Here is a 10,002-nt window from a genome sequence, read left to right as displayed (position 1 = left end):
GAGGGAGAGGGAGAGGGAGAGGGAGAGGGAGAGGGAGAGAGAGAGAGAGAGAGAGAGAGAGAGAGAGAGAGAGAGAGAGAGAATAGTGGGGTGGGGAAATCAGAGAAGCAGCAAAAATGAAAGAGGACTAAATGCACTGGACGTAAGTCAATGAGGTAATTTGGGGAAAGCCCAAACAAGACGGGGACTGATTGCTAGGGAAACCACCTGTGGCTAGACAGTAAGGACTCTCAATCCCAACCTTCTACTTCAGGAGCCAGGGAAGGGAGAATGAATAAAGTTAGTGGGTCACCAATGGCTAATGGTCTCTAAGCAATCATGCCTACATAGTGACCCTAAAGTTGGTAGTGTTTGGGGAGCCAGGCGTTATCCCAGCACTCCCTCGGGAGGCAGAGGGGGGCAAAGGGGGTCAGAGAGAGGCAGAGGCAGAGGCAGAGAGGCAGAGAGCCAGAGGCAGAGAGGCAGATCTTTCAAGTTTGAGGCCAGCCTGGTCTACAGAGCTAGTTCCAGGACAGCCAGGGACATATATATCTAAAAAACAAACCAAAGCCACACTCCCTTTCCTTCTTTCTGTTCCATAGTCTCCACAAGCAAACTCCATGAAGCATTCTCTCATTAGCTTTTATTTACTGGGCCATGAGACAGAGCAAAGCTTGTCTTCCTCATCCACCACTTCCTAGAAAAGTACTCAGCACACTCAGCTAGGGAAGGGCTCAGTGGGTAAAATGTTTGCTCTAAGACTGATCCCCAGGCTAGAATGTAAAAAGCTGAGTGTGTAAGACACACCTACAATCCCAGCTCAGGAGAGACTAAAATAGTTATATCCCTAGAGCATGCTGGCCAAACAGTCCAGCCTACATGTCAAAATCCAGGGCAGTAAGAAACTCTGTTTCAAAACACAAAGTGGGCCAGGAACAAACATGCTTTTAATCCCAACACTGAGAGGTAAAGGCAAGTGGACCTCTACATACTGAGTTCCAGGACATCCAAGGTTATATATAAACCCTGCCTCAAAAATAAACAAACAAGCAAACAAACCAAAAAGCAATATAGATGGCTCCCTAGAAAAACTGTCCTGAGGCGTGCGCGCACACACGCGCGTGCACACACACACACACACACACACCTGCCAAAGGTAGGAGAATTCACTAAATGTTTAAAAACTGAATGTACTCTAAAAACCAACTGAAACACTACTAGAGCAACAAGATCTTAGGTCTTGTTTTTGAGACATGATCCAGAAATCCTGACTGGCATTGAACTTACACTACTGTTACACCTTGGCCTTCTGTATGCTCGGATTATAGATCCATGGCCTCCACAGCCAAGTCCCTAGAGCGTACTGTAAGTTTGTCCTGGTGTCTACTTTCACGCCCTCACAGTCACTCACTGCTCTGGAATTACTCTATAAAATCAAAGCCTCAAGAAAAGTTCACCCAGTAGAGAGAAGGAACAAAAAATACTTTCTACAAACCAGACAGTGAAGTATAAAAAAATAAAGCAGAAAAAAATAAAGAGTTAGAAGGGCCAGGAGTGATGGGACAGTTCTGTTCCATCATGGGACATGCACTGGGGAGCCAAGCCAAGAGAATGATAAGTTCCAAGACCAAACTGCGGGAGAAGAGAAAAGAAAACAAAAAAATAAGTGAGAGAGTGATTACAGAGAGAATATCATAGTGTACACAGGAAACAGGAGAGAGAGAGATTATAGAGAAAGAATATACTGCACACAGGAACTTGGGTGTTGCAAGAAAGCAAACACACAGCAGCATGTGACTGAAGGAGGAGGGACAAATGGGGTGTGGCTTAACCTTTGGTTTTCATATGATCAATCCCAGAAATATACCTATTGCCTTTCAACTATGAGAACGCTTAACAGAAGTTAGAGCTGAGCAGTGGTCTCGCATGCCTTCAGTCCCAGCACTCAGGCAGAGGCAGGCGGATCTCTGAGCTCAAGGCCAACCTGGTTACAGAGCGAATCTGAGGACAACCAGGGCTACACTGAGAAACCCTTCTCAGAAAAACCAGCACCAACACAGAGGTTGTGATGTGACTAGAGGGCAGGGACAGGCGCCACTTCTGCACAGCATCCACAGGGTGGATCATGACCACCTTAACTCTGCCTCTAGGGTACCTTTGTTTTTATAAACTTGTTCACTCTTCTGTGCTGAGTGTTTTATCTGCATAATGTAAATATTCTCCATCTATTCCCAGTGCCCCAGGAACTGGGGTCACAGATGGTGGTGAGCAAACGGGGATGCTGGGAACCAAGCTCTGTCCTCTGCAAGAGCAGGCAGCACTCTTAACCTCAGAGCCAGCATCACTCCAGCACCATTAAAACAATAACAAGATTAAATTAAAATTTAAAACCTTTAAGAAATTAAAGGTATGTGCCGGGCAGTGGTGGCGCACACCTTTAATCCCAGCACTTGGGAGGCAGAGGCAGGTGGATGTCTGAGTTCGAGGCCAGCCTGGTCTACAGAGTGAGTTCCAGGACAGCCAGGACTATACAGAGAAACCCTGTCTCGAAACACCCCCCCCCCAAAAAAAGAGAAATTAAAGGTATGTCTTTAATTTCTGGCATTGTTAATATTTTATCAGTTTAAAATATATTTACAAGAAGAAATAGTGACTAAAAACCATAAGGCTTATTATCAATGGCTTAAAATTCCACCTAGCTAAGGTTATCAATTTATTTAAAAGCTTAATTTTACTAAAATTAGCAATCTCATGAGCATCTTCTTACAAATCTTTCTTTTTCCAGATTTCTTTTTTAAAAAAAGACCTAGTGATTGGATCATCAGAAAACTGAAATGCATACTTGGTGAGTTTCAATGTAAATCATGACAACTAGCATTTTATAGTGTGTTTTAAAATATATTTAGTGGGTTGCTAAATATAATCTAATTTTTCTCCCAACAAAGTAAAGACCACAGGTCTCTTGTACAGAGAAGGGCTGACTTTCAGAATAATTAGGAAGTTTGCTCAAGGTATAGCTAGTTAAGTCACCAAACTGGCAAATGAATTCTATCTCTCTTCTCAGATTTGTAGATATAGAATTATTTCTAGGTGATATGGCTCACTTGATAAAGTGTATACCTTAATCCACAAAGCCCTGGACTGGATCCCTAGTACTACATAAATCAGGCATGTTGCTCCTCATTCTGGTAATCCCAGAGTGCCATGTAGAGGCAGAGGGATCAGAACTTAAGGTTGCTCTCAGCTATGAAGTGAATTCCAGGCCAGCTTGGGATGTCTAAATGAAGAAATGAACCTTATCCATTGACTTAAGAGTTATTGTTGCTGGGTGGTGGTGGTGCATGCCTTTAATCCCAGCACTTGGGAGGCAGAGACAGGCGGATTTCTGAGTTCAAGGCCAGCCTGGTCTACAGAGTGAGTTCCAGGACAACCAGGGCTATACAGAGAAACCCTGTCTCGAAAAACCAAAAAAAAAAAAAAAAAAAAAAAGAGTTATTCTTGTTTTGGTTGGTTGGTTGGTGGGTTTGAGACAGGATCCTACTGTAAAGCCCTGATTGGCCTGGAACTTGCTATGTAGGTCAGGCTTGGCCTTGAATTCACAGAAATCTACCTGCCTCTATCTCCTGAGTGCTAGGATTAAAGGCAAGTGGCACCTCGCCCAGCATCTTCTTCTTCTTCTTCTTTTTTTTTTTTTTTTTTTTTTGGTTTTTCGAGACAGGGTTTCTCTGTGCAGCCCTGGCTGTCCTGAACTCACTCTGTAGACCACGCTGGCCTCGAACTCAGAAGTCCACCTGCCTCTGCCTCCCAAGTGCTGGGATTACAGGCGTGCGCCACCACCGCCCGGCTTGCCCAGCGTCTTCTTAAAATAACATAAACAAAACAGAAAGAGTTTCACATAGCCTGACCTGCCTCATACTTCTGCCCTTACTACCTCTTCATAGGCTTACAGAGTCCAGCTAAGACTCAACTTCTCCAATTCTCCCAACCACCTGAAAAGGTGAGAAGTATGCTAGCTACTGCCTACCCAGTGCTCGAAGTCAACACAGGCTACGTACTGAGTGTGAAAGCAGCCTGAGCTACGTGAGTCTGAGACCTTTTAAAACAAACAAAAAACAAAATTATTTCTACATTGATTATTTGAGTTTGAATTTATTGGTAATTCTGTCAAAATACCAAAAAATAGACTCTAAGTCACTTGGGAGGCTGAGCCAGGAACACTACAAGTTGAAGACCAGTCTGAACTACATTAACATTTATAGCTCAGTGATAAAAGCATTTACAAAGCAAAGGTTCTCAGAGTGAGGGGACTTTAGCTGCTTTAGCATTGTATTATACCAGTCAGCAATCTAAAACAAATCGAATGTCTTGTCCAAGTTGTCCAGCAGGCAAATAGTAATGCTACAGCCAATGAACTCCAGACTGTGCTCCCTCCTTACAGTGCATTCTAATCCACAGACTTTACTAGTGTCTTATTTTCCAAATATTAGGATAGAAAATATTAAACACTCTTATGAAAGTTCTAACTGACACCATAATGTCAGTAAGTTCCATTCCTCCCACCAAGAGTAGGTTATCCATTTCAAATTCAGTACAAAAGGAAACAGAATACCTTCTTCGTCCATCTCTTAACTCCATTATAGCCTTTGGTTACCAGCTGTCTATGGAAAAAACTGTTGAAGAAGTGGACCTAGAACAAAGAGCACACAGTCAGCCAGGTCACATGATGCTGCAGCACAAACAGCAAACACAGCCAGGTCACATGATGCTGTACCCACATTCAACTTCACAAGAAAATGGAAAGAGGAACCAAAAGTTTTTGTTGGTGGTTTTTGTTGTTGGTTATAGTGTTTCTCTCTGCAGCCCTGACTGTCCTGGAACTCCCTCTATAGACTATGGCTGGCCTCAAACTCAGAGATCTGCCTGCCTCATGGGTGCTGGGATTAAAGGCATGAAGCACTATGCCTGGTGTTTTTTTAACGTAGTTTAGACTGACCTCAAACTCTACTATAGCTAAAGACTGACTTTCTGATCCTCCTGTCTCTACTTCCCAAGTGTTAGGTTTACAAGTGTGTGCTGCCATACTCAGTTTTTGTACGGCTTAAGGGATCAAATCAGGGGTTTGTACCTATGAAGCAAGCACTCTTCTAACTAATCTACACTCCCACCAGTTTCATCCTCATTTGTTTTGTTTTGTTTGTTTGTTTGTTTGTTTGAGACAGGATCTTTCTATGCAGCCTTTGGATATTACTATGTAGATCAAGCTGGCCTCCAACTCAGAGATCCACCTGACTGTTTCTCCTGACTGCTAGGATTAAAGACATTCACCCACATATGGTCAGGCCTAGATTTTTAATTAAAAACAAAAACCCAAAAAAACAAAACAAAAACCCAAAAAACAAAACAGAAAAAAAAAAAACTTTTTATGTATTTAAAAAAAAAAAAAAAAAGGTGGGGTGGGGAGCTGGAAAGATGGCTTAAGAACACTGGCTGCTCTTCCAGAGGTCCTGAGTTCAATTCCCAGCAACCACATGGTAGCTCACAAACATCTGTAGTAGGATCTGATTCTCTCTTCTGGTGTGCATGAAAACAGAGCACTCATGTACATTAAATAAATAAATCTTTAAAAAAAAGAAAAAAAAGTATGTGTGGCTAGAGAGAAGGCTCAGCAAATAAGAAGACTGCTGCTCTTCCAGAGGTCCTGATTCAATTCCCAGCAACCATATGACAGCTCACAACTGTGTATAACTCTAACTTCAGGAGATCCAACACCTTTACAAAGACACACACCCAGAAAAACACAAATTCAGTTAAAATAAAAATTAAAAAAAAAAAAAATTTGCCGGGCGGTGGTGGTGCACGCGTTTAATCCCAGCACTTGGGAGGCAGAGGCAGGTGGATTTCTGAGTTCGAGGCCAGCCTGGTCTACAGAGTGAGTTCCAGGACAGCCAGGGCTATACAGAGAAACTCTGTCTCTAAAAAACAAAACAAAAAAAAGCAAAAAAAAAAAAAAATTAAAAAATATTGAAGAAAGGAGAGAATGAAGGAGGGAGGAAGGGAAGAAGGTCAGTCAAAAGAAAGAAAATACATTATACAGCTAACACAAGATTATATTTCAAAGTTTCATTAGCATTATTAGCATGCCTTTAATTCCAGCGCTCCAGAAGCAGAGGCAGGTGAATGGATCTCTTGAGTTCCAGGCCAGCCTGTTTTACAGAGTGAGTTCTAGGACAACCAGGGCTACATAGAAAAACTCTGTTTCAAAAACCAAAAAAGAAAGAAAAAGAAATGACTGTGCTTTTTCATGACTGTTAGAGAGGAGTGAGTCTCCAAATTCATACCCTTCAGACTGGGTTAGTTTTATAATTCCTACCCCGGAGTTTAAGGCAATCATTAATTCATTTTCTTCTCTTCTTTTTGTTTTTTATTTTTGAAGACAGTTTTCTCTGTGTTGCTCTGGCTGTCCTGGAACCTAGCTCTCTTGACCAGGCTAACCTTAAACTCACAGAGATACGCCTGCTTATGTCTCTTGAGTGCTAGGATTAAAGGTATTCACCACCACTGCTTGGTTTGTATAATCATTTCTATCTATAAAATTTACACTCACAGCTTAGATGTCTTGGTTTTATCTGTCATCTGAGGTAATGTTCCTATCATTGCCACTTATTCAGTGCTAGAGGCGGCACATGGGCTCTTATGTAGAGTAGACAAGAACTCTAGTCCCACAGAGCATTCCCTCTAACTCTGACTCTCTTCAAGCATAAAACTTGTATTCCCTTGGTGCTTGTAAATCTCAGCTGTAGTCACCACACTAGAATAACAACATCATCTAGGTATATAAAAATCAAAATTCTCCTGTCCCCCACCCTCCCCAACTCCCGTCACAAGCCCTAGTAAAGCTGTACCTTCTGGGTGGGTCATAGCAACAACCTGCTTGTATATGTCTCATGTAAGTCTACAGCACATTCCTTTAAGAACTATGTAACCTGCCATCATAGCATGTGCCTTTAATCCCATCACTGGAGAAACGGAGGCAGGAGGATCTCAAATCCAAGTCCAATCTGGGATACATAATACACGCTGTTTCAAAAAGAGCTAGGAACCCAGCACTTGGGAAGCAGATACAGATGGATCTCTGAGTTTTTGGCCAGCCTGGCCTATGTAGTAAGACCCTATCTCAAACAAACAAACAAACAAACAAACAACCCAAAAGAGCTGAGTGTAGTAGGTTATACCTCTAACCCTAGCATTTCCACTAGAGCAGGAAGCTGGCCTTAAGTTCAATGCCAGCTGACCTACAGTAGTGAGTTCCAGGGCAGTCAGAACTATATAGAAGAGACCCTGTCATAAAAATAAAACAAAAAACAAAAAACCCAAAAAACAAAAAACAAAGAAGCATTCTGCTTATTATTGAAATTAATTAATCAATTAATTAATTTCATTTTAAAATTTCTGGCCTCCTGAATGCTGGGATTAAAAAGGTGTTCACTGCCATGCCCAGCCACAACTGTTTTCTTTCTTTTTTTTTTTTTTTAAAGATTTATTTATTTATTTTATTTATGAGTACACTGTAGCTGTCTTCAGACACACCAGAATAGGACATCCAATCTCATTACAGATGGTTGTGAGCCACCATGTGGTTGCTGGGAATTGAACTCAGGACCTCTGGAAGAGCAGTCAGTGCTCTTAACCGCTGAGCCATCTCTCCAGCCCCACAACTGTTTTCTTAAGAGAATGATAAAGGGCCTTAATTCCAACACTCAGGACAAAGAGGCAGAAAGATCTCTGTGAGTTCAAAGACATCCTAGTCTACATAGTGAGTTCCAAGAAAGCTGAGGCTACATAGAGACACTTTGTCTTAAACGAAAGCAATAAAATCAAAATTAAAGTAAATTAAATTACTTAAAAGTTAAAGGGTCTAAATTTAAATCAAATACTCAAGGGTTTACCTCATTTTTTTTTTTTTAAATTCAGGCACAAGTACAGGTGCCACAGTAAGCCAGTAGAAGCCAGAAAGCATGTGGGTCTCAGGGATTGAACTCAGATTGTCAGGTCTTTGGAGCCATCTTGTTGGCAGTCTCTTTAAAAAAAAAAAAAAAAAAAAAAAGACAGCCTGGGGCTGGAGAGCCAGCTCAGAGGTTAAGAGCACTGGCTACTCTTCCAGAGGTCCTGAGTTTCTAGCAACCACATAGAGGCTCACAACCATCTGTAATGGGATCTGATGCCCTCTTCTGGTCTCTCTAGCCCTAAGACTAAGTTTTGTTTAAAAATCTGTAACATATCTTTATTACAAAAAAAAAAAAAAAGTAAGCTCTGTAAAAATTAACACAACTAAATAAGGAAGAAAATATGGGCACTGTGATATTTTTTTGATCAAAAGTGGATTTTTTGGTTTTTTTCTTGAAACAGGGTCTCATGTAACCCATGCTGTCTGGCATGAAGCCCTTGCTATGTTGCCAGGATCCTCATGCCTCCACCTCCCAAAGTGCTGGGATAACAGGTGGTGTGCACCACATTCAGCTTCAACAGAAATGATCTAACAGAACTAACATGGCAGACTCTAATGCAGTCAAGACATAATCGAAACCAATTAATCTAAAGAATGTCAAATAATTACATACTGTTTAAAAGCAAATCAAACAAAAGAATAAAAACCACAAAAAACTTAACCACCACCTTACTATCAATACAAGGATGCTCATCAAGAGAAAGCTCCCGCTTACTTTGTCTGGGACTGCATCCATTATCAGCTCGCCATACATATTAATAACCTGTAAAAAGTAAAACCAGCTGATTAATCCTGCACAATTCAGAACATTCTAGCAGGATGAGTAGTATGTTGAATGTAGTGAAGGTAATAAGACCTTGTTTCTAAAGATAAATGGAAAGCCAGCCCAAAAATTATTGGCCAACACCCTGTGCCAAGTTCTACCCTGAGACCCCACGTGCACTGACCTGGTCATTCAACCAATTTTGACCATCCAAAGTTGCCAGATCATCCATGTCCAGCATGTGCTTATTGTAGAAGATTCGGAAGTTACACTTTTGATGTCTGGCCCGGTAGTTTGTTATTTCCCTATTGATAAATGGTTTTCTAAAACAGATTTTGAAAGGAAAAGTTAAAATGAAGTGCATTTTATTCAATGTATAATTATCTCTTTTCTTTTAAGGGAAAAGTCACTTATGGCAGTAATATCTGTAAGGGCTTAACTTCAGCATCACTGACATACCTATTAGAAAAGTCTTCATTAAAGACATCTTTTAATCTCCCAAGGACATCTTTTTCACTGAGTGGGACCAGACTTCCATACTTTTTCATAACCTCATCTAGGAATCCTTACATAAAGGAAAAAGAAAAACATGGAAATTCTTTTCAGCAAAGTTATTTTCATAACACATACTTACATTTATTACAGAGAGCATAGAACCATAATCTGTAAAAAAAACAGTAACATCATTTTAAAAAAATTGGTATTTTGAACCTTCATCATTGTAACCCATGAAGAAATGTTCATGGCATTTTTTGATCTTAGCCAAAAGCTGGGCAAGCAATTAGAGGGCATCAGAGGAGGGTGTGTCTGCACGTGCATGTGTGTATAGACTGAGTCTAGTCTAGTCAGCTTCCTATACTCTGGTATTATAGGTGTGTGCCACCATGCCCAGATTACAATATTTTTAAACTACTGACACACTCCAGAGTGGCTAGTTAAGAGTAATATTTCCATAGTGGGACCTTGAAGAAGAAACCTCTCCTTAAGAACTCCTAGAAACCCAAGCATAGTGATAAACTACTGTGCTCCAGCTACTGGAGAGGCTGAGAGCAAGGGTCACTTGGGCACAGGAATTCTGGGCTAGCCAGTTGTGGTTTAAGAATGGCCCCTACAGCCAGGCAGTGGTGCACACCTTTAATCCCAGCACTTGGGAGGTGGAGGCAGAGGCAGAGGGGCAGAGGGGCAGAGGGGCAGAGGGGCAGAGGGGCAGAGAGAGGCAGAGAGAGAGGCAGAGAGAGAGGCAGAGAGAGAGGCA

The 10,002-nt window shown here is 41.4% G+C and overlaps 1 protein-coding gene across 1 annotated transcript in view; it reads right to left on the bottom strand.

Annotated features, from left to right (window-relative positions):
• The window catches only part of Senp5 (SUMO specific peptidase 5), a 36,971-nt gene that overhangs the window by 13,380 nt on the left and 13,589 nt on the right, over positions 1-10,002 (bottom strand). Inside the window, exons 3-6 of the mRNA XM_028753820.1 lie at positions 9,207-9,312; positions 8,932-9,070; positions 8,700-8,747; positions 4,589-4,666 (exon numbers count right to left, since the gene is read on the bottom strand). Of these exons, the coding sequence (XP_028609653.1) occupies positions 4,589-4,666; positions 8,700-8,747; positions 8,932-9,070; positions 9,207-9,312 (371 nt within the window). The remainder of the gene's footprint in view (positions 1-4,588; positions 4,667-8,699; positions 8,748-8,931; positions 9,071-9,206; positions 9,313-10,002) is intronic.

Source organism: Grammomys surdaster, unplaced genomic scaffold (genome assembly GCF_004785775.1).
Source record: "Grammomys surdaster isolate TR1022 unplaced genomic scaffold, NIH_TR_1.0 125956, whole genome shotgun sequence".
Taxonomy (NCBI): domain Eukaryota; kingdom Metazoa; phylum Chordata; class Mammalia; order Rodentia; family Muridae; genus Grammomys; species Grammomys surdaster.
This window is presented reverse-complemented; position numbering and strand designations above follow the sequence as displayed.